Here is a 23,854-nt window from a genome sequence, read left to right on the forward strand (position 1 = left end):
GTTGTTCAACCTTGCCCGTCTAAGAGCGAAGACCAAAGTACGGAAAGTCCTCATCAGGGAACTCCTCTTTGCTGACGATGCTGCTTTAACATCTCACACTGAAGAGTGTCTGCAGAGTCTCATTGACAGGATTGCGGCTGCCTGCAACAAATTTTGCCTAACCATCAGCCTCAAGAAAACTAACATCATGGGACAGGACGTCAGAAATGCTCCATCCATCAATATCGGCGACCACGCTCTGGAAATGGTTCAAGAGTTCACCTACCTAGGCTCAACTATCACCAGTAACCTGTCTCTCGATGCAGAAATCAACAAGCGCATGGGAAAGGCGTCCGCTGCTCTGCCTCACTCAGATAGTGTGGGAAAATGGCGCACTGACACAGAACACAAAAGTCCAAGTGTATCAAGCCTGTGTCTTCAGTACTTTGCTCTACAGCAGCAAGGCTTGGACAACGTATGTCAGCCAAGAGCTACGTCTCAATTCATTCCATCTATGCTGCCTCCGGAGAATCTTTGGCATCAGGTGGCAGGAATCCTCGAGGCGGCCAACATCCCCAGCATATACACACTACTGAGCCAGTGGCGCTTGAGATAGCTTGGCCATGTGAGCCGCACGGAAGATGGCAGGATCCCCAAGGACACATTGTACAGCGAGCTCGCCACTGGTATCAGACCCACCGGCCGTTCATGTCTCCGCTGCAAAGACGTCTGCAAACGCGACATGAAGTCCTGTGACATTGATCACAAGTCGTGGGAATCAGTTGCCAGAGATCGCCAGAGCTGGCGGACAGCCATAAAGGCGGGGCTAAAGTGTGGCGGGTCGAAGAGACTTAGCAGTTGGCAGGAAAAAAGACAGAAGCGCAAGGCGAGAGCCAACTGTGTAACAGCCCCGACAAACAAATTTACCCGTAGCGCCTGTGGAAGAGTCTGTCACTCTAGAATTGGCCTTTATAGCCACTCCAGGCGCTGCTTCACAAACCACTGACCACCTCCAGGCGCTTACCCATTGTCTCTCGAGACAAGGAGGCCAAAGAAGAAGAAGAAAAAGAATGCTGTTGAACATCAAGGGGAGATGAATAGGCTGTGTAAGCATGAGTGTTACTTGCTACTTATCAGCCCAAGCCTGAATGTTGTCCAAGTGTTGCTGCATGGTTCTGAGGAGTTGCAAATTGAACTGACCTTTGGTTGGGCTTAGGACACTACCCTGAGGAACTCCTGCAGCGATCTCCTGGTGCTAGGATTATTGGCCCTCCAAAGACCACAACTATCTTCCTTTGTGCTTGGTATGACTCCGGTCACTCCTGTTCTTATGTTCCTATCTCATTGGTTATCTCTACCTTATACAACATGGTTGCTGTGTTAACCTGACAATACAATGCAAAGATTAATTGGTGCGGATGTGTTTGGAATGTTAATGAAAGTCATTAAAATCCTTACCATTGTAAAAGTCATTATGGCTATCTGTGGATAGAAAACATTTAAATTAACAGCAAGATATATCAGTATATGATTCCTGAAGGGTAGAAAAGGCCATTCAACTGTTACACAATCTAGATCGAATTGTTTCAAGAATTCCCTTTCCCAACATCATTTGGGGGAAAAACGAGGGAGTGCTGTAAAATACAACAACCATAAACTTCTTTCAGTCATGTGGGTGTGCCTGAAATTTGATGATGGTGTAAAGGAAAATAAGGAAATGACGGATATGTAGAACAATTACTTTGTATTTACAGTAGAGGAATGGGATAGCATGTCCTATACTCCAAGGAAACTAGTGTTGACTAAGGGACAGGGTCTCACCAAAACTAATGTTAAGAAAAATAACAGTAAAGATGTAAGTAATGGAACTAGGGAGTAACAAATTCCCTGGATGGTTTCAAGGAAGTCAGTAACAGCATTGTTGATTCCATAACTATATTCTTCCAACGTTCTCTCGATTCAGGAAAATTGCACGAGTCACTCCGCTATCTGCTGTCATGGAATTTTGTGAGTTTATAATTGAGGATAGTCCTGGAAAATGTTCTGCTGATCAGGGAGAGGCAGCATGGATTTGTAAAGGGTAGGTCATACCTGGTGAACCTGATTGGATTTTTTGAAGAGGTGACTAAAGTAGTGTGCAGGGGAATGTCTATGGATGTTTATATTCTGTTCCAGAGGGTGGTGGTTGATGGCAAATGTTCATCCTGGAGTTTAGTTACTAATGGTGTACCGCAAGGTTCTGTTTTGGGGCCACTGCTGTTTGTCATTTTTATAAACGACCTGGATGAGGGTGCAGAAGGGTGGGTTAGTAAATTTGCGGATGACACGAAGGTCGGTGGAGTTGTGGATAGTGTCGAAGGGTGTTGTAGGGTACAGAGGGACATAGATAGGCTGCAGAGCTGGGCTGAGAGATGGCAAATGGAGTTTAATGCGGAGAAGTGTGAGGTGATTCACTTTGGAAGGAGTAACAGCAATGCAGAGTACTGGGCTAATGGGAAGATTCTTGGTAGTGTAGATGAGCAGAGAGATCTTGGTATCCAGGTACATAAATCCCTGAAAGTTGCTACCCAGGTTAATAGGGCTGTTAAGAAGGCATATGGTGTGTTAGCCTTTATTAGTAGGGGGATCGAGTTTCAGAGCCACGGGGTCATGATGCAGCTGTACAAAACTCTGGTGAGGCCGCACCTGGAGTATTGCGTGCAGTTCTGGTCACCGCATTATAGGAAGGATGTCGAAGCTTTGGAAAGGGTGCAGAGGAGATTTACTAGGATGTTGCCTGGTATGGAAGGAAGGTCTTACGAGGAAAGGCTGAGGGACTTGGAGTTGTTTTCGTTAGAGAGAAGGAGGAGGAGAGGTGACTTAATAGAGACATACAAGATAATCAGAGGGTTAGATAGGGTGGATAGTGAGAGTCTTTTTCCTCGGATGAGGATGGCAAACACGAGGGGACATAGCTTTAAGTTGAGGGGTGAAAGATATAGGACAGATGTCAGAGGTAGTTTCTTTACGCAGAGAGTAGTAGGGGCGTGGAATGCCCTGCCTGCAACAGTAGTAGACTCGCCAACTTTAAGGGCATTTAAGTGGTCATTGGATAGACATATGGATGTAAATGGAATAGTGTAGGTCAGATGATCGGCGCAACATCGAGGGCCGAAGGGCCTGTACTGCGCTGTAATATTCTAATTCTAATTCTAAAACAGTTACCTGTGTTATAGGCTGGAGCAGTCCAATCTATTAACTGCAAGGTACAGCAGTTCTGATGAAAGGCCATCGACCTGAAACGTTACCTCTGCTTTTCTCTCCAGAGATGCTGCCTGAGCTGCTAGTATTTCTGGCATTTTCTATTTATCACAGAATTGTTACAGCGCAGAAGGAGTCCATTTGGCCCATCGTGTCCGCACTGGCTCTCAGAAAGAGCAACTCCCTCAGTTCCATCCCCCTGCCTTCTCACGGTAACCCAGCACATTCTTCCTCTTCATATAACTGTCTAATTCCTTTTTCAATGCTTCAATTGAACCTGCCTCCACCATGTTCTCAGGCAGCGTGTTCCAGACCTTAACCACTCGCTGCGTGTGGGTGCTACAGTTCTGTCCACCTTGGCTTGTAGCTCGACAGGAAAAATGAGTAGAGGTGACACAGAAGAGAATAAGCTGCTTAAAGAGGGAGGGAGGAGGGGGGGCGGGTGAGGAGGAGCTCTTACCAGGAGACCATATCCACTCAGGATTTTCAATGAGCAATTCAACAACCTCAACTTAAGCCAGCAACACGATGTGCGATGTCGCCATTTCACACAATGTCAAAATGTCAATAATAAACCGTGAGCTGGCAACAGGAGAACATGACCGTGAAAGTATCCACAAACAGTCTGATTGTTTCACTACTATTCTAGAAGGAAGGCTGACACTCCTTGGCTGTCTAGTCTACGTATGACTCTATCCTAACATTGTATGGTTGACTTCTAGTGCCTTATAATGCTCGATCTTTCGGTGAAACTTCGAATGGGCAATAATTGGAGCTTTGGCTTCTTACTATGTACAATTGATTGATCAAAATGTAGACGAAATGTAGTCCACACTGGGAGCACTGTGCACAGTTCCACTCTCCGTATCCCTCGGTTAGACCACACTCGGAGCACTGTGCACAGTTCCGCTCTCCATATCCCTCAGTTAGACCACACTCGGAGCACTGTGCACAGTTCCACTCTCCGTATCCCTCGGTTAGTCAACACTCGGAGCACTGTGCACAGTTCCACTCTCCGTATCCCTCGGTTAGACCACACTCGGAGCACTGTGCACAGTTCCACTCTCCGTATCCCTCGGTTAGACCACACTCGGAGCACTGTGCACAGTTCCAGTCTCCATATCCCTCGGTTAGACCACACTGGGAGCACTGTGCACAGTTCCAGTCTCCATATCCCTCGGTTAGACCACACTGGGAGCACTGTGCACAGTTCCAGTCTCCATATCCCTCGGTTAGACCACACTGGGAGCACTGTGCACAGTTCCAGTCTCCATATCCCTCGGTTAGACCACACTGGGTGCACTGTGCACAGTTCCGCTCTCCATATCCCTCGGTTAGACCACACTGGGAGCACTGTGCACAGTTCCGCTCTCCATATCCCTCGGTTAGACCACACTGGGAGCACTGTGCACAGTTCCCCTCTCCATATCCCTCAGTTAGACCACACTGGGAGCACTGTGCACAGTTCCAGTCTCCATATCCCTCGGTTAGACCACACTGGGAGCACTGTGCACAGTTCCAGTCTCCATATCCCTCGGTTAGACCACACTCGGAGCACTGTGCACAGTTCCGCTCTCCATAGCCCTCGGTTAGACCACACTGGGTGCACTGTGCACAGTTCCGCTCTCCATATCCCTCGGTTAGACCACACTGGGAGCACTGTGCACAGTTCCACTCTCCATATCCCTGGGTTAGACCACACTGGGAGCACTATGCACAGTTCCACTCTCCATATCCCTGGGTTAGACCACACTGGGAGCACTGTGCACAGTTCCACTCTCCATATCTCTCGGTTAGACCACACTGGGAGCACTGTGCACAGTTCCAGTCTCCATATCCCTCGGTTAGACCACACTGGGAGCACTGTGCACAGTTCCACTCTCCATATCCCTCAGTTAGACCACACTGGGAGCACTGTGCACAGTTCCGCTCTCCATATCCCTCGGTTAGACCACACTGGGAGCACTGTGCACAGTTCCACTCTCCATATCCCTCAGTTAGACCACACTGGGAGCACTGTGCACAGTTCCACTCTCCATATTTCTCAGTTGGACCACACTGGGAGCACTGTGCACAGTTCCAGTCTCCATATCCCTCGGTTAGACCACACTGGGAGCACTGTGCACAGTTCCACTCTCCATATCCCTCGGTTAGACCACACTGGGTGCACTGTGCACAGTTCCGCTCTCCATATCCCTCGGTTAGACCACACTGGGAGCACTGTGCACAGTTCCACTCTCCATATCCCTGGGTTAGACCACACTGGGAGCACTGTGCACAGTTCCACTCTCCATATCCCTGGGTTAGACCACACTGGGAGCACTGTGCACAGTTCCACTCTCCATATCTCTCGGTTAGACCACACTGGGAGCACTGTGCACAGTTCCAGTCTCCATATCCCTCGGTTAGACCACACTGGGAGCACTGTGCACAGTTCCACTCTCCATATCCCTCAGTTAGACCACACTGGGAGCACTGTGCACAGTTCCGCTCTCCATATCCCTCGGTTAGACCACACTGGGAGCACTGTGCAGAGTTCCACTCTCCATATCCCTCAGTTAGACCACACTGGGAGCACTGTGCACAGTTCCACTCTCCATATTTCTCAGTTGGACCACACTGGGAGCACTGTGCACAGTTCCACTCTCCATATCCCTCGGTTAGACCACACTGGGAGCACTGTGCACAGTTCCACTCTCCATATCCCTGGGTTAGACCACACTCGGGGCACTGTGCACAGTTCCGCTCTCCATATCCCTCGGTTAGACCACACTGGGAGCACTGTGCACAGTTCCAGTCTCCATATCCCTCGGTTAGACCACACTGGGAGCACTGTGCACAGTTCCACTCTCCATATCCCTCGGTTAGACCACACTGGGAGCACTGTGCACAGTTCCGCTCTCCATATCCCTGGGTTAGACCACACTGGGAACACTGTGCACAGTTCTGGTCGCTATATCCCTTGGTTAGATCACACTTTCAAAGCTGTCCTCAGTTCTGGTCTCCATATACCTTGGTTAGACTACACTTGGAGCACTGCATAGTATTCTGGTCTCCATATTATGAAAATGATATAGAGATATGTGAGGTGTAAAAATATTTACTTGTATGATACGAGAACTGAAAGGTTAACTATGAGGAACAACTAAACAGACTGGGGATCTTTTCTCTAGAAAAGAGAAAGCTGAGTGATAACCTTATTGTCGTCTTTAAAATGATGAAGGGGGTTTGATAAGGTAGATGTAGAGAAGGTGTTTCCACCTGCAGGGGACAACAGAACTATGAGCTATCAAAATAAGAGACAGACGGGATCGTGGTGGGGGTGGGGGAGAGACAGACAGAGGTGGGGGAGAAAGGCAGACAATAAGAGCGGGGGTGGGGGGGCGCAGAGAGAGTCAGACAGAGAGGGGGGGCAGACAGACAGCAGACAGAAAGGCTGGGGGGAGAGAGACAGACAGAGAGAAGGGGGAGAGAGACATACAGGCGGGAAGGAGAGAGACAGACAGAGAAGGGTGGGAGAGACAGAGAGAGGGGAGAGAGCGACAGATGTGGGGGGGGGGAGGGAGAGAGGAAGAGACAGTCGGTGGGGGGAGTGAGACAGACAGAGAGAGGGGGAGAGAGACACAGACAGAGGGGAGGGAGAGAGAGTGACAGAGATGGGGGGAAGGAGAGTGACAGATACAGATGGGGTGGAAGAGACGGGCAGAGATGGGGTGGGGGGGAGACGGGCAGAGATGGGGTGGGGGGGAGACGGGCAGAGATGGGGTGGGGGGGAGACGGGCAGAGATGGGGTGGGGGGGAGACGTGCAGAGATGGGGTGGGGAGAGACAGGCAGAGATGGGGTGGGGGGAGACAGGCAGAGATGGGGTGGGGGGAGACAGGCAGAAATGGGGTGGGGAGAGACTGGCAGTGATGGGGTGGGGAGAGACAGGCAGAGATGGGGGGAGAGAGAGACAGAGAGAGATGGGGGGAGAGAGAGACAGAGAGAGATGGGGGGAGAGAGAGACAGAGAGAGATGGGGGGAGAGAGAGACAGACAGAGATTGGGGGAAAGAGATTGACAGATAGAGATGGGGTGGCGAGAGACGGGCAGAGATGAGGTGGGGGGAGACAGGCAGAGATGGAGTGAGGCAAGACAGGCAGAGATGGGGTGGGGGGAGTCAGGCAGAGATGGGGTGGGGGGAAGACAGGCAGAGATGGGGTGGGGGAAGACAGGCAGAGATGGGGTGGGGGGAGACAGGCAGAGATGGGGGGGGTGGAGACAGGCAGAGATGGGGTGGGGGGAGTCAGGCAGAGATGGGGTGGGGGAAGACAGGCAGAGATGGGGTGGGGAGAGACAGGCAGAGATGAGGTGGGGGAAGACAGGCAGAAATGGGGTGGGGAGAGACTGGCAGTGATGAGGTGGGGGAAGACAGGCAGAGATAGGGAGAGAGAGAGACAGGCAGAGATGGGGGGAGAGAGAGAGACAGGCAGAGATGGGGGGAGAGAGAGAGACAGGCAGAGATGGGGGGAGAGAGAGACAGAGAGAGGTTGGGGGAAAGAGAGTGACAGATAGAGATTGGGGGAAAGAGAGTGATAGATAGAGATTGGGGGAAAGAGAGTGATAGATAGAGATTGGGGTGGGGAGAGACGGGCAGAGATGAGGTTGGGGGGAGACAGGCAGAGATGGGGTGGGGCGAGACAGGCAGAGATGGGGTGGGGGGAGACAGGCAGAGATGAGAGAGAGAGAGACAGAGAGAGATGGGGGAGAGTGAGAGAGACAGAGAGAGATGGGGGAGAGAGAGAGACAGAGAGAGATGGGGGGAGAGAGAGACAGAGAGAGATGGGGGGGGGGAGAGAGCGACAGATAGAGATTGGGGGAAAGAGAGTGACAGATAGAGATGGGGTGGGGAGAGACGGGCAGAGATGAGGTGGGGGGAGACAGGCAGAGATGTGGTGGGGCGAGACAGGCAGAGATGGGGGGAGAGAGAGAGAAAGGCAGAGATGGGGTGGGGGGAGTCAGGCAGAGATGGGGGGAGAGAGAGAGAAAGGCAGAGATGGGGTGGGGGGAGTCAGGCAGAGATGGGGGGAGAGAGAGACAGAGAGAGATGGGGGGAGAGAGAGACAGAGAGAGATGGGGGGAGAGAGAGACAGAGAGAGATGGGGGGAGAGAGTGACAGATAGAGATTGGGGGAAAGAGAGTGACAGATAGAGATGGGGTGGGGAGAGACGGGCAGAGATGAGGTGGGGGGAGACAGGCAGAGATGTGGTGGGGCGAGACAGGCAGAGATGGGGGGAGAGAGAGAGAAAGGCAGAGATGGGGTGGGGGGAGTCAGGCAGAGATGGGGTGGGGGGAGACAGGCAGAGATGGGGGGAGAGAGAGACAGAGAGAGATGGGGGGAGAGAGAGACAGGCAGAGATGGGGGGAGAGAGAGACAGAGAGAGATGGGGGGAGAGAGAGACAGAGAGAGATGGGGGGAGAGAGTGACAGATAGAGATTGGGGGAAAGAGAGTGACAGATAGAGATGGGGTGGGGAGAGACGGGCAGAGATGAGGTTGGGGGGAGACAGGCAGTGATGGGGTGGGGGGAGACAGGCAGAGATGGGGGGAGAGAGAGACAGGCAGAGATGGGGGGAGAGAGAGACAGGCAGAGATGGGGGGAGAGAGAGACAGAGAGAGATGGGGGGAGAGAGAGACAGAGAGAGATGGGGGGAGAGAGAGACAGAGAGAGATGGGGGGAGAGAGAGACAGAGAGAGATGGGGGGAGAGAGTGACAGATAGAGATTGGGGGAAAGAGAGTGACAGATAGAGATGGGGTGGGGAGAGACGGGCAGAGATGAGGTGGGGGGAGACAGGCAGAGATGTGGTGGGGGGAGACAGGCAGAGATGGAGGGAGAGAGAGAGACAGGCAGAGATGGGGGGGAGAGAGAGACAGAGAGAGATGGGGGGAGAGTGACAGATAGAGATTGGGGGAAAGAGAGTGACAGATCGAGATGAGGTGGGGAGAGACGGGCAGAGAAGAGGTGTGGGGAGACAGGCAGAGATGGGTTAGGGGGAGACAGGCAGAGATGGGGGTGGGGGATGACAGGCAGAGGTGGGGGGAAAGAGAGTGACAGATAGAGATGGGGTGGGGGGAGACGGGCAGAGATGAGGTGGGGGGAGATAGGCAGAGATGGGTTAGGGGGAGACAGGCAGAGATGGGGGTGGGGGAAGACAGGCAGAGATGGGGGGAAAGAGAGAGAGACAGAGAGGGAGATGGGGAGAGAGAGAGAGACAGGCAGAGATGGGGGAAAGAGAGTGAGAGGTAGAGATTGGGGAAAAGAGAGTGACAGGTAGAGATGGGGTGGGGGAGACAGGCAGAGATGAGGTGGGAGATAGGCAGAGATGGGTTGGGGGGAGACGGGCAGAGATGGGTTGGGGGGAGACGGGCAGAGATGAGGGCAGAGAGAGACAGGCAGCGATGGGGTGAAAGAGAGTGACAGATTGAGGTGGAAGGGATGGGGAGAGAGATAGACGGGGTGGACAGACAGACCGAGAGCAGGGAGACGGAGAGAGCAGACTTAGAGTGACAGATGGGGGCGGGGGGGGGGGGGCGGGGTGAGGGTGGGGAGAGACAGATGGGGGTGGGGGGAGGGAGAGACAGACAGACGGAGAGAGGTGGGGGGGAGAGAGAGACAGAGAAGGGGGGAGCAAAAAACAGGTTGAGGGGGGTGAGAGAAAGACCAATGGGGGGTAGAGAGAGACGAAGAGAGGAGAGAGAGAGACAGACACAGAGAGAGGGAGGAGAGAAAGACAGACAGAGCGAGGGGGAAGAGAGAGACAGACAGAGAGGTGGGGGAGAGATCACTCGTGACAGATGGACATCTGTGAGGAATACTCCACATCGCTACATCAAGTGTGAGGGCAGAGATTGAGTACTTATGCAAGCAAAAACAATGCCAGCTATGTCACTAAATCAGTGTTCAACATAATGACGAGAAAGTACATCAGTCAATTAGTCTTCTCAGTTAAAGCTTCCTCACAAAAATGCAAGTTTGTTGTTGTTTTGATTAATAGATATATTTTTTATGCGTTTATCTTTCTGAAATTTTCCTGGTGCTCTGTGGTTCGCCCCATCCTCCATGTGAAAGGTTTGGACACCCCTGGGTTCTAACTATCAGGAACAACTGAATAGACAAGGCTGAGAGGTGACCTGATAGAGGTCTTCAAAATGATGAAGGGGGCTTGATATGGTAGATGTCTTTTTACGGCACGGAAGGAGGCCATTTGGCCCATTGAGTCCATGCCAGCTCTCCACGGAGCTATCGAATCAATCCCACTCTCCCATTCGATCCCCGTAGCCCTGCAAGCCTCTCTCTCTGAAGTGGCCATCCAGCTTCCTCTTGAACTCATTGATTGTCTCTGCTTCTACCACCCTTGTGGACAGCAAGTTCCAGGTCAATACCACCCACTGTGTAAAAAAAAAAATTCCTCATATTCCAACCTCATCTTTTTCCCAAAACCTACACTCTGTCCCCTAGTTCTTATACCATTGGTTAAAGGGAAGTTTTTCCTTGTCTAATTTATCTAACTCTTCATAATCTTGTACACTTCTATTAAATCTCCCCTCAATCTCCTTTATTCCAAGAAGAACAAACCCAGCTTTTCCAACCTAACCTTGCAACTAAAATCCTCCATCTCTGGAACTATTCTGGTAAATCTCCTCTCCACCTTCTCAAGGACCCTCATATCCTTCCTGAAGTGTGGTGACCAGAACTGGACACAATACTCCAGTGGGACCTAACCACAGCTTTATAAAGGTTCAGCATAACTTCCCTGCTTTTGTACTCAGTGCCTCCATTTATGAAGTCCAAGATCCCATATGCTTTGCTAACCACTCTCTCAATATGTCCTTCAGCCTTCAGAGATCGATGCAGATGCAACCCCAGATCCCTCTGTTCTTGCACACTCTTTAAAATTGTGCCATTATCTATATATTGGCTCTCCCTATTCCTTCTCCCAAAATGCATCAGCTCACACCTGTCAGCATTAAATTCCATCTGCCACCTCTCTGCCCATTTTGCTAGACTATGTCCTTTTGCTGACGGTTCATATCATCCTCACTGTTTGCCACACCTCCACGGGAACATCACTGTCCACTATCCTATATTCTAAACAGCAACCATTTATCATGACTTGCTGTTTTCTGTCCTTGAGCCAATTTTTTATCCAGTTGGTAACTGACCCTCCGATTCCATGAGCCATAAAATGCTTTCTTAAAATCCATAAAAACAGCATCCACCGCATTCCTTTCATCAGCCTTCTCAGTTACTTCATCAGAATTTCAGCTAGACTAGCCAAGTATGATCTGCCTTTTACAAATCCATGCTGGCTCTCCTTAATTAACTCAAACCTCTCTAAGCATCCGTTGATATTTTCCCTAATTATTGTTTATCAAACCTTGCCCACCACTGATGTTAAACTAAAATCAAAATATTGCAGATGCTGGAAATCTGAAATAAAAACAAGAAATGCTGGAAATACTCAGCAGGTCTGGCAGCATCTGTGGAGAGAGAAGCAGAATTAACGTTTCAGGTCAGTGACTGGTGTTAAACTAATTGGCCGGTAGTTACTAGGACTGTCCTTACACCCTTTCTTGAATAAGCGTGTCACATTTGCCACTCTCCAATCCTCTGGCACCTCTCCTGTATCCAGGGAGATTTGGAAGGTTATAACAAGCCCTTCCACTATTCCATCCCCACTTCTTTTAGCACACTTGGATGCAAGCTATTTGGATCAGGTGACTTATCTACCCTAAGGCATACACAGCCTTTTTAGGACCTCCCCCCCACCCTCACCGCCCTTTCAGTTTTTATCCTATCCATTGCCTATAATCTCTCCTCTTCCATTGATATTTTGTCAGGTTCCATTTCCTTAGTCAACACCAATACAAAGTACTCAAGTATTTTAGCCTTGTCCTGGAATAGGCCCCACTCCGCCTCTTATGACTTGCTTACTATTTACATGCCAGCAGAAGATCTTTGCGTTGCCTTTTATATTGAGAAAATGTTTACACCTGCAGGGGAGACCAGAACTAGGGCCTGTCAAGATAAGATAGTCACTAATAAAAGGTCTGGACAACATACGTCAGCCAAGAGCGACGTCTCAGTTCATTCCTTCTTCGCTGCCTCCGGAGAATCTTTGGCATCAGGTGGCAGGACCATATCTCCAACGCAGAAGTCCTCGAGCCGGCCAACATTCCCAGCATATACACACTACTGAGCCAGCGACGCTTGAGATGGCTTGGCCATGTGAGCCGCATAGAAGATGGCGGGATCCCCAAAGACACATTGTACAGCAAGCTTGTCACTGGTATCAGACCCACCGGCCGTCCGTGACTCCGCTTTAAAGACGTCTGCAAACACGACATGAAGTCCTGTGACATTGATCACAAGTCGTGGGAGTCAGTTGCCAGTGATCGCCAGAGCTGGCGGACAGCCATGCTAAAGAGTGGCGAGTCAAAGAGACTTAGCAGTTGGCAGGAAAAAAGACAGAAGCGCAAGGGGAGAGCCAACTGTGTAACAGCCCCGACAAACAATTTTATCTGCAGCACCTGTGGAAGAGTCTGTCATTCTAGAATTGGCCTTTATAGTCACTCCGGGTGCTGCTTCACAAACCACTGACCACCTCCAGGTGCTTACCCATTGTCTCTCGAGACAAGGAGGCCAAAGAAGAAGAAGAATAAACCCATCAAAGCTTTTCTCGTTCTTAGGGTGATTTGAAGGTGGAATGATGATTATTGGAATAAAATCTCTGACTATATTCTCAGAGACAAAAACATGAATAATACAACCAGAGAAAATATGTTGAAATCTTCTCCTGAGATGCTAGTTTATTGACCTCAGCATAATCAGCATTGCTTGAAATTGGATTCAAATTAACTTTATCACTCATCAACCTTTTCTTTAAATTTCAAATTTACAGTTCCACCTGAGGAACTGGGAGTTGATAACTGATGGTTGCTTTCTGCAATTCACATCAAGTGTAACTGAGATATCTTTGTAAACCACTGAGTGAAATACGATTAAGGAATGGACCTTATGTTCATTGGACTTCAGCACCCCTGATTCTTCTATTAAATCTCAGAGTGAAATCAAGGATCAGGTAACAAGCTTATAATTGTGATCTCTGGGATGAGTAGCAGCTTGTCTCTTCAGAATGTGTTAGAAGTTTGTACGTTAAAATTGCAGCACACACCGAGATAATGTAAGGAAGATCTGACACACATGTGAAATACTGACGGGACCTACATTGTTCAATGCAGATATTAAGTCACTGTCACATCTCCTTTTTCATGTAGCTCTGAATGATCTGCTTGGAACAAGGTAAAATGGTCCGGACAGTTTCTCTAGGTTTTCAGATCCACCAATCCTGCTTCAAGCAGCAGCATGAAAAATTGAACAATAGATCAATACAAAATAATAACCTCAGCAATTAAATCTGGGAGTTTAGTGACAGCTTTAATCAATGTCCCATCTTCCTTTTCATGTAAAAGAGCTGATTGGAACAAGTTAAAATAGATCAGACAGTTTCCCCAAGTTCCCACATAGACCATTTCTCCTTCACAGAATACTGTGGAAAATCAGATGAATTGATGAAGCATCTCCCTTATGGGACTGCAAAAAGGTTCCTGTGTTAACCTGTCATTTCAAGAGTGGGTTAATGGGTGGGTAAGTGCTTTGGAATGTTATCTGAAAGAATTGTAAATACTTACCATAAGGTTCATAGGTTTGGTACTTGGGCTCTGTGAATAGAAAACATGTGTATTAATCGAGAAAGATGTTTGAGTACAAGGAGAAAAGGCCACTTAATACTTTCAATCCAGCGCATAAAGAGTCGTTCTGACTGTTTCAAGCATTCAGTCACCCAAACTCAGCCAGATATATTCAGGGTAAAATTGTTAATATCTCTGTAAAACACAACCCTCCCTCAGTAAAACTATCCATCCAGCTCATCCTTAAAAGTGTCCATTGACTCCCATCAGATTCCTTCTCTGTTGTCTAAACCTTTTTAAAAGCTTTGACATTCTGAGCAGGTGAATATCAGTGTATAAATTCTTTCCATTTTGGTGCAAATCACTTCTATCTACTATTTCAGTGGAGTCACCAAGCTGTTTAGGAGAAATGGGTGGTTGAGGTGAACCTGCTCAATGTTTGGTCATTGGTATCACATGGTTTAATTTCAGATCCTGGGAGGTTGTTCCACACGGTTCACTCTCAGTAACAGCTCCACAGTCATACAGCTTTGGATCATTCGAGAAGGTAACTGCTTGGTGCCTATTGACACCTGCAAATGGGACTGGGTGGACAGCTGTCTGGGAGGAAGGTTGAGGATCATGGTGATATTATCATCACTGTTTATGAGTTTGGGATTGGAATATTAAAACCAATTGGGTTAACACTGGGCGAGAAATGTGTCTCAGGCAGTGACGTATATTGGATGGTATTGGGTCAGCCGCCTGTTCTACCCAGCGCCTGATATTGAATTCCACTGAGCAAAGTGGAACTGAGTATCAGGAACTGGGTATAATGGGCTGCTGATCCAGTACCAGAGAAGCATAGAAAAGTTACGGCACAGAAAGAGGCCATTCAGCCCATTTTCACTGCACTGGCTGAATAAACTAGCCATCTAATACTATCCCACCACTGTAGCCTTCTGGGTTACAGGACTTCAGGTGCAGGTCCAGGTATGTTTTATATGAGTTGAGGGTTTCTGCCTCCACCAGCGATCAAGGCATTGAATTCCAGAACCCCATCACCCTCTGGGTAAAAAGGTTTTTCCTCATGTCCCCTCTAATCCTTCTACTAATCACACGTTAATCCCCACTACTCGAGTCAAATTCTGGTGCTTTAAATGTTTCTCCTGAAATTATCAGTTTATTACCCTCAGGATAACCAGCATTACTTGGATTGGATTAAATAGAGTCCGAGAGTTATACAGCACAGAAACAGGCCCTTTGGCCCATCATCTCTGTGCCGACCATCAAGCATCTATCTACTCTCATCCCATTTTCCAGCACTTGGCCCGCTGCCTTGTATGCTATGGCATTTCAAATGCTGATCTAAATACTTCTTAAATGTTGTGAGGGTTCCTGCCTCTATCACCGCTTCAGGTAGCATGTTCCAGATTCCAGCCACCCTCTGGGTGAAAAAATTTCCTCAAATCCCCTCTAAACGTACTGCCCCTTACCTTAAATTTATTCCCCCCGGGTATTGACCCCTCCGCTAAGGGAAAAAGTTTCTTCCTATCTAACCTATCAACCCCCCTCATAATTTTGTGTACGTCAATCAGGTCCCCCCTCAGCCTTCTCTGCTCTAAGGAAAACAACCCGAGCGATTTCAGTCTCTCTTCATAGCTGAAATGTTCCAGCCCAGGCAACATCCTGGTGAATCTCCACTGCACCCTCTCCAGTGCAATCACATCCTTCCTATTGTGAGGTGACCAGAACTGTACACAATACTCCTGCTGTGGCCTAGCTAGCGTATTATACATCTCCATCAGAACCTCCCTGCTCTTATATTCTGTGGCTCAGTTAATAAAGGCAAGTATCCCATATGCCTTCCTAACCACCTTATCTACCTGTGACTTCTGCCTTCAGTGATATATGGACAAGTACACCGAGGTCCCTCTGACCCTCTGTACTTCCTAGGGTCCTGCCATCCATTGTATATTCCCTTGCCTTGTTAGTCCTCCCAAAATGCATCACCTCACGCTTCTCAGGAGTAAATTCGATTTGCCACAGCTCCGCCCATTTTACCAGCCCATCTCTTTCATCCTGTAATCTAAGGCTTTCCTCCTCACTATTTACTACATCACCAATTTTTGTGTCATCTGTGAACTTACTGATCATATCTCCTATATTCAAATCTAAATCATTAATGTGCACTACAAACAGCCAGGGTCCCAGCATTGATCCCTGCGGTACACCACTGGTCATAGCCTTCCACTTGCAAAAACAACCCTTGACCATCACCCTCTGCCTCCTGCCACTGGACCAAGTTTGGATACAATTGGCCAAATTGCCCTAGATCCCATGGGCACTTACCTTTTGAACCAATCTCTCATGCGGGACCTTATCAAAAGTCTTACTGAAGTCCATGTAGACTACAGATTAAAGATGTTTTATTAATGGTCAAACATTTTGTTCCATTTCAAACCTACAGCTCCAGCCCAGCAACTGAGAACTGAACACTGATGGTTCCTTTCTGCAATTCACAGAAAGTGTAATTGAGATATCTTTGGAAAGCAGTGAGTGACAGAGAACAGTGGGAGCAATGTATCAGTGATGGTAGTAGTCTATGCTTAGTGGGAGTTCTGTATTCAGGCTTTTTCCATTGAATCTCACCTGAGAGTGGAACAATACATCAATTCAAAATAATAACCTCAACAAGGAAATCTGGGAGTTTAGTGACAGCTTTAATCAATGTCCCATCTTCCTTTTCATGTAAAAGATCTGATTGGAACAAGTTAAAATAGATCAGACAGTTTTCCCCAAGTTCCCAAATAGACCATTTCTCCTTCACAGAATACTGTGGAAAATCAGATGAATTGATGAAGCATCTCCCTTATGGGACTGCAAAAAGGTTCCTGTGTTAACCTGTCATTTCAAGAGTGGGTTAATGGGTGGGAAAGTGCTTTGGAATGTTATCTGAAAGAATTGTAAATACTTACCATAAGGTTCATAGGTTTGGTACTTGGGCTCTGTGAATAGAAAACATGTGTATTAATGAAGAAAGATGTTTGAGTACAAGGAGTAATAAAGAACTTAATAAAGAACAAAGGACAGTCCAGCACAGAAACAGGCCATTCGGCCCACCAAGCCTGCGCCGATCTTGATGCCTGCCTAAACTAAAACCTTCTGCACTTGCGGGGTCCGTATCCCTCTATTCCCTTCCTATTAATGTATTTGTCAAGATGTCTCTTAAACGTCTCTATGGTACCTGCTTCCACCACATCCCCCGGCAACAAGTTCCAGGCACTCACCACTCTCTGTGTAAAGAACATGCCTCACACATCCCCTCTAAACTTTGCCCCTCGCACCTTAAACCTATGTCCGCTAGTAACTGACTCTTCCACCCTGGGAAAAAGCTTCTGACTATCCACTCTGTTCATGCCGCTGAAAGCTTTGTAAACCTCTATCATGTCGGCCCTCCACCTCTGGCGTTCCAGTGAAAACAATCCAAGTTTATCCAACCTCTCCTCATAGCTATTGCCCTCCAGACCAGGCAACATCCTGGTAAACCTCCTCTGTACCCTCTCCAAAGCCTCCACATCCTTCTGGTAGTGTGGCGACCAGAATTGCACGCAATATTCTAAGTGTGGCCTAACTAAAGTTCTGTACAGCTGTAGCATGACTTGCCTGTTTTTATACTCTATGCCCCGACCGTTGAAGGCAAGTATGCCGTATGCCTTCTTAACTACCTTATCCACCTGCGTTGCCACTTTCAGTGACCTGAGGACCTGTATGCCCAGATCTCTCTGCCTGTCAATACTCCTAAGGGTTCTGCCATTTACTGTATACTTCCCACCTGCATTACACCTTCCAAAATGCATTACCTCACATTTGTCCGAATTGAACTCCATCTGCCATTTCTCCGCCCAAGTCTCCAACCGATCTCGATCCTGCTGTATCCTCAGACAATCCTCATTACTGTCCGCAACTCCACCAAACTTTGTGTCGTCTGCAAACTTACTAATCAGACCAGCTACATTTTCCTTCAGATCATTTATATAGAGTACAAACAGCAAAGGTCCCAGCACTGATCCCTTTGGAACACCACTCGTCACATCCCTCCATTCAGAAAAGCACCCTTCCACTGCTACCCTCTGTCTTCTATGACCGAGCCAGTTCTGTATCCATCTTGCCAGCTCACCTCTGATCCCATGTGACTTCACCTTTTGTACCAGTCTGCCATGAGGGACCCTGTCAAAGGCTTTACAGAAGTCCAGATCGATAACATGCACTGCCCTTCCTTTATCAATTATCTTTGTCACTTTCTCAAAAAACTCAATCAAATTAGTGAGACACGACCTCCCCTTCACAAAACCATGCTGCCTCTCGCTAATAAGTCCATTTGTTTCCAAATGGGAGTAAATCCTGCCCGAAGAATCCTCTCTAATAATTTCCCTACCTCTGATGTAAGGCTCACAGGCCTATAATTTCCTGGATTATCCTTGCTACGCTTCTTAAACAAAGGAACAACATTGGCTATTCTCCAGTCCTCTGGGACCTCACCTGTAGCCAATGAGGATGCAAAGATTTCTGTCAAGGCCCCAGCAATTTCTTCCCTTGCCTCCCTTAGTATTCTGGGGTTGATCCCATCAGGCTCTGGGAACTTATCTACCTTAATGCTTTGCAAGACACCCAACACCAACTCCTTTTTGATAATGAGATGACTGAGACTATCTACGCTCCCTTCCCGCGGCTCATCATCCACCAAGTCCTTCTCTTTGGTAAATACTGATGCAAAGTACTCATTTCGTAACTCGCCCATTTCCTCTGGCTCCATGCATAGATTCCCATCTCTGTCCTTGAGTAGGCCAACCCTTTCCTTGGGTACCCTCTTGGTCTTTATATCCGTATAAAATGCCTTGGGATTTTCCTTAATCCTGTTTGCCAATGACTTCTCATAACCCCATTTAGCCCTCCTGTCTCCTTGCTTCAGTTCCTTCCAACTGTCTTTATATTCCTCAAGGGATTTGTCTGTTCCTAGCCTTCCAGCCCTTACGAATGCTTCAATACTTTCAATCCAGCACATAAAGACTAGTTCTGACTGTTTCAAGCATTCAGTCACCCAAACTCAGCCAGATATATTCAGGGTAAAATTGTTAATATCTCTGTAAAACACAACCCTCCCTCAGTAAAACGATCCATCCAGCCCATCCTTAAAAGTGTCCATTGACTCCCATCAGATTCCTTCTCTGTTGTCTAAACCTTTTTAAAAGCTTTGACATTCTGAGCAGGTGAATATCAGTGTATAAATTCTTTCCATATTGGTGCAAATCACTTCGATCTACTATTTCAGTGGAGTCACCAAGCTGTTTCGGAGAAATGGGTGGTTGAGGTGAACCTGCTCAATGTTTGGTCATTGGTATCACATGGTTTAACTTCAGATCCTGGGAGGTTGTTCCACACGGTTCACTCTCAGTAACAGCTCCACAGTCACACAGCTTTGGATCATTCGAGAAGGTAACTGCTTGGTGCCTATTGACACCTGCAAATGGGACTGGGTGGACAGCTGTCTGGGAGGAAGGTTGAGGATCATGGTGATATTATCATCACTGTTTATGAGTTTGGGATTGGAATATTGAAACCAATTGGGTTAACACTGGGCGAGCTAATGTGAGATCAGGAGTTTGGAATTCAATTTCAGCCAGTATATGGAACAGGTGATAACAGAATGACCATCAGTTATACATCCCGCCTGTATTTCCATTTTATTCAAGTTAATAGAGAGCACAGTTAGGTGGGTTTGAAATGGCCGGCCAATCGGCGATTGCCCTTTGAAACACTCTGCTGATGTTGAATATTTCACCATCTTTATAGCACAAATTCAGGATTAAATTGTTGGAAGGAAAAATGTGCTTGTAAGCTGATAGATCCCAACAAGATCAGTAATCAGAACTGAGGAATGGACGCTGCCCTCCCTCTAACTGTTTCTTTATCCTTTCGGGCCTCCTGATGTACGGTTCATCGGAGAAACAAGGGGTGGAAAATAAATATAATCGTGGATCCCTGCTTTGTATGCTGGGTGTGTCGGTATATTGGGAAGGTGCAGGTTACATTAATCAGAATTCTTTTCTATATTTCATGGTGATTTCAGGATTCAGTGATCATTGTTCAATAAACGAATCTGAATGTACACTCTGTGGGACAAAAGCATGAATGCTACAACCGGTGATAGACTTTCGGCTAGAAATGTGTCTCAGGCAGTGACGTATATTGGATGGTATTGGGTCAGCCGCCTGTTCTACCCAGCGCCTGATATTGAATTCCACTGAACAAAGTGGAACTGAGTATCAGGAACTGGGTATAATGGGCTGCTGATCCAGTACCAGAGAAGCATAGAAAAGTTACGGCACAGAAAGAGGCCATTCAGCCCATTTTCACTGCACTGGCTGAATAAACTAGCCATCTAATACTATCCCACCACTGTAGCCTTCTGGGTTACAGGACTTCAGGTGCAGGTCCAGGTATGTTTTATATGAGTTGAGGGTTTCTGCCTCCACCAGCGATCAAGGCAGTGAATTCCAGACCCCCATCACCCTCTGGGTAAAAAGGTTTTTCCTCATGTCCCCTCTAATCCTTCTACTAATCACACGTTAATCCCCACTACTCGAGACAAATTCTGGTGCTTTAAATGTTTCTCCTGAAATTATCAGTTTATTAACCTCAGGATAACCAGCATTACTTGGATTGGATTAAATAGAGTCCGAGAGTTATACAGCACAGAAACAGGCCCTTTGCCCAATCGTCTCTCTGCCGGCCATCAATCATCTATCTACTCTCATCCCATTTTCCAGCACTTGGCCCGCTGCCTTGTATGCTATGGCATTTCAAGTGCTCATCTAAATACTTCTTAAATGTTGTGAGGGTTCCTGCCTCTACCACCGCTTCAGGCAGTGTGTTCCAGATTCCAACCACCCTCTGGGTGAAAAATATTTCCTCAAATCCCCTCTAAACGTACTGCCCCTTACCTTAAATTTATTCCCCCCGGGTATTGACCCCTCCGCTAAGGGAAAAAGTTTCTTCCTATCTAACCTATCAATCCCCCTCATAATTTTGTATACTTCAATCAGGTCCCCCCTCAGCCTTCTCTGCTCTAAGAAAAACAACCCGAGCGATTTCAGTCTCTCTTCATAGCTGAAATGCTCCAGCCCAGGCAACATCCTGGTGAATCTCCACTGCACCCTCTCCAGTGCAATCACATCCTTCCTATTGTGTGGTGACCAGAACTGTACACAATACTCCTGCTGTGGCCTAGCTAGCGTATTATACATCTCCATCAGAACCTCCCTGCTCTTATATTCTGTGGCTCAGTTAATAAGGGCAAGTATCCCATCTGCCTTCCTAACCACCTTATGTACCTGTGACTTCTGCCTTCAGTGATATATGGACAAGTCCACCAAGGTCCCTCTGACCCTCTGTACTTCCTAGGGTCCTGCCATCCATTGTATATTCCCTTGCCTTGTTAGTCCTCCCAAAATGCATCACCTCACGCTTCTCAGGAGTAAATTCGATTTGCCACAGCTCCGCCCATTTTACCAGCCCATCTCTTTCATCCTGTAATCTAAGGCTTTCCTCCTCACTATTTACTACATCACCAATTTTTGTGTCATCTGTGAACTTACTGATCATATCTCCTATATTCAAATCTAAATCATTAATGTACACTGCAAACAGCCAGGGTCCCAGCATTGATCCCTGCGGTACACCACTGGTCATAGCCTTCCACTTGCAAAAACAACCCTTGACCATCACCCTCTGCCTCCTGCCACTGGACCAAGTTTGGATACAATTGGCCAAATTGCCCTGGATCCCATGGGCACTTACCTTTTGAACCAATCTCTCATGCGGGACCTTATCAAAAATCTTACTGAAGTCCATGTAGACTACAGATTAAAGATGTTTTATTAATGGTCAAACATTTTGTTCTATTTCAAACCTACAGCTCGAGCCCAGGAACTGAGAACTGAACACTGATGGTTCCTTTCTGCAATTCACAGAAAGTGTAATTGAGATATCTTTGGAAAGCAGTGAGTGACAGAGAACAGTGGGAGCAATGTATCAGTGATGGTAGTAGTCTATGCTTAGTGGGAGTTCTGTATTCAGGCTTTTTCCATTGAATCTCACCTGAGAGTGGAACAATACATCAATTCAAAATAATAACCTCAACAAGGAAATCTGGGAGTTTAGTGACAGCTTTAATCAATGTCCCATCTTCCTTTTCATGTAAAAGATCTGATTGGAACAAGTTAAAATAGATCAGACAGTTTTCCCCAAGTTCCCAAATAGACCATTTCTCCTTCAGCGAATACTGTGGAAAATCAGATGAATTGATGAAGCATCTCCCTTATGGGACTGCAAAAAGGTTCCTGTGTTAACTTGTCATTTTAAGAGTGGGTTAATGGGTGGGTAAGTGCTTTGGAATGTTATCTGAAAGAATTGTAAATACTTACCATAAGGTTCATAGGTTTGGTACTTGGGCTCTGTGAATAGAAAACATGTATATTAATGAAGAAAGATGTTTGAGTACAAGGAGAAAAGGCCACTTAATAAAGAACAAAGGACAGTCCAGCACAGAAACAGGCCATTCGGCCCACCAAGCAGTGCCGATCTTGATGCCTGCCTAAACTAAAACCTTCTGCACTTGCGGGGTCCATATCCCTCTATTCCCTTCCGATTCATGTATTTGTCAAGATGTCTCTTAAACGTCTCTATGGTACCTGCTTCCACCACCTCCCCCGGCAACAAGTTCCAGGCACTCACCACTCTCTGTGTAAAGAACTTGCCTCACACATCCCCTCTAAACTTTGCCCCTCGCACCTTAAACCTATGTCCCCTAGTAACTGACTCTTCCACCCTGGGAAAAAGCTTCTGACTATCCACTCTGTTCATGCTGCTGAAAGCTTTGTAAACCTCTATCATGTCGCCCCTCCACCTCCGTCGTTCCAGTGAAAACAATCCAAGTTTATCCAACCTCTCCTCATAGCTATTGCCCTCCAGACCAGGCAACATCCTGGTAAACCTCCTCTGTACCCTCTCCAAAGCCTCCACGTCCTTCTGGTAGTGTGGCGACCAGAATTGCACGCAATATTCTAAGTGTGGCCTAACTAAAGTTCTGTACAGCTGTAGCATGACTTGCCTGTTTTTATACTCTATGCCCCGACCGTTGAAGGCAAGCATGCCATATGCCTTCTTAACTACCTTATCCACCTGCGTTGCCACTTTCAGTGACCTGTGGACCTGTATGCCCAGATCTCTCTGCCTGTCAATACTCCTCAGGGTTCTGCCATTTACTGTATACTTCCCACCTGCATTAGACCTTCCAAAATGCATTACCTCACATTTGTCCAAATTAAACTCCATCTGCCATTTCTCCGCCCAAGTCTCCAACCGATCTCTATCCTGCTGTATCCTCAGACAATCATCATTACTGTCCGCAACTCCACCAAACTTTGTGTCGTCCACAAACTTACTAATCAGACCAGCTACATTTTCCTCCAAATCATTTATATATAGCACAAACAGCAAAGGTCCCAGCACTGATCCCTGTGGAGCACCACTAGTCACCTCCCTCCAGTCAGAAAAACACCCATCCACTGTTACCCTCTGTCTTCTATGACAGAGCCAGTTCTGTATCCATCTTGCCAGCTCACCTCTGATCCCATGTGACTTCACCTTTTGTACCAGTCTGCCATGAGGGACCCTGTCAAAGGCTTTACAGAAGTCCATATAGATAACATGCACTGCCCTTCCTTTATCAATTATCTTTGTCACTTCCTCAAAAAACTCAATCAAATTAGTAAGACACGACCTCCCCTTCACAAAACCATGCTGCCTCTCGCTAATAAGTCCATTTGTTTCCAAATGGGAGTAAATCCTGTCCTGAAGAATC

The 23,854-nt window shown here is 47.5% G+C and overlaps 1 protein-coding gene across 8 annotated transcripts in view; it reads right to left on the reverse strand.

The window, feature by feature from the left end:
* Positions 1 to 23,854, reverse strand: part of LOC137361949 (adhesive plaque matrix protein-like) — a 94,346-nt gene that overhangs the window by 14,510 nt on the left and 55,982 nt on the right. For 5 of the 8 annotated variants that reach the window (XM_068026532.1, XM_068026538.1, XM_068026537.1 and 2 more), the window contains 3 exons: positions 22,416 to 22,445; positions 13,951 to 13,980; positions 1,438 to 1,461 (listed from right to left, as the gene is read on the reverse strand). In XM_068026532.1, coding sequence (XP_067882633.1) covers positions 1,438 to 1,461; positions 13,951 to 13,980; positions 22,416 to 22,445 — 84 coding nt within the window. The remainder of the gene's footprint in view (positions 1 to 1,437; positions 1,462 to 13,950; positions 13,981 to 22,415; positions 22,446 to 23,854) is intronic. The other 3 variants (XM_068026536.1, XM_068026539.1, XM_068026533.1) reach the window with 3 other exon arrangements.

The sequence above is a fragment of the Heterodontus francisci genome, unplaced genomic scaffold (genome assembly GCF_036365525.1).
Source record: "Heterodontus francisci isolate sHetFra1 unplaced genomic scaffold, sHetFra1.hap1 HAP1_SCAFFOLD_323, whole genome shotgun sequence".
Classification (NCBI taxonomy): Eukaryota; Metazoa; Chordata; class Chondrichthyes; order Heterodontiformes; family Heterodontidae; genus Heterodontus; species Heterodontus francisci.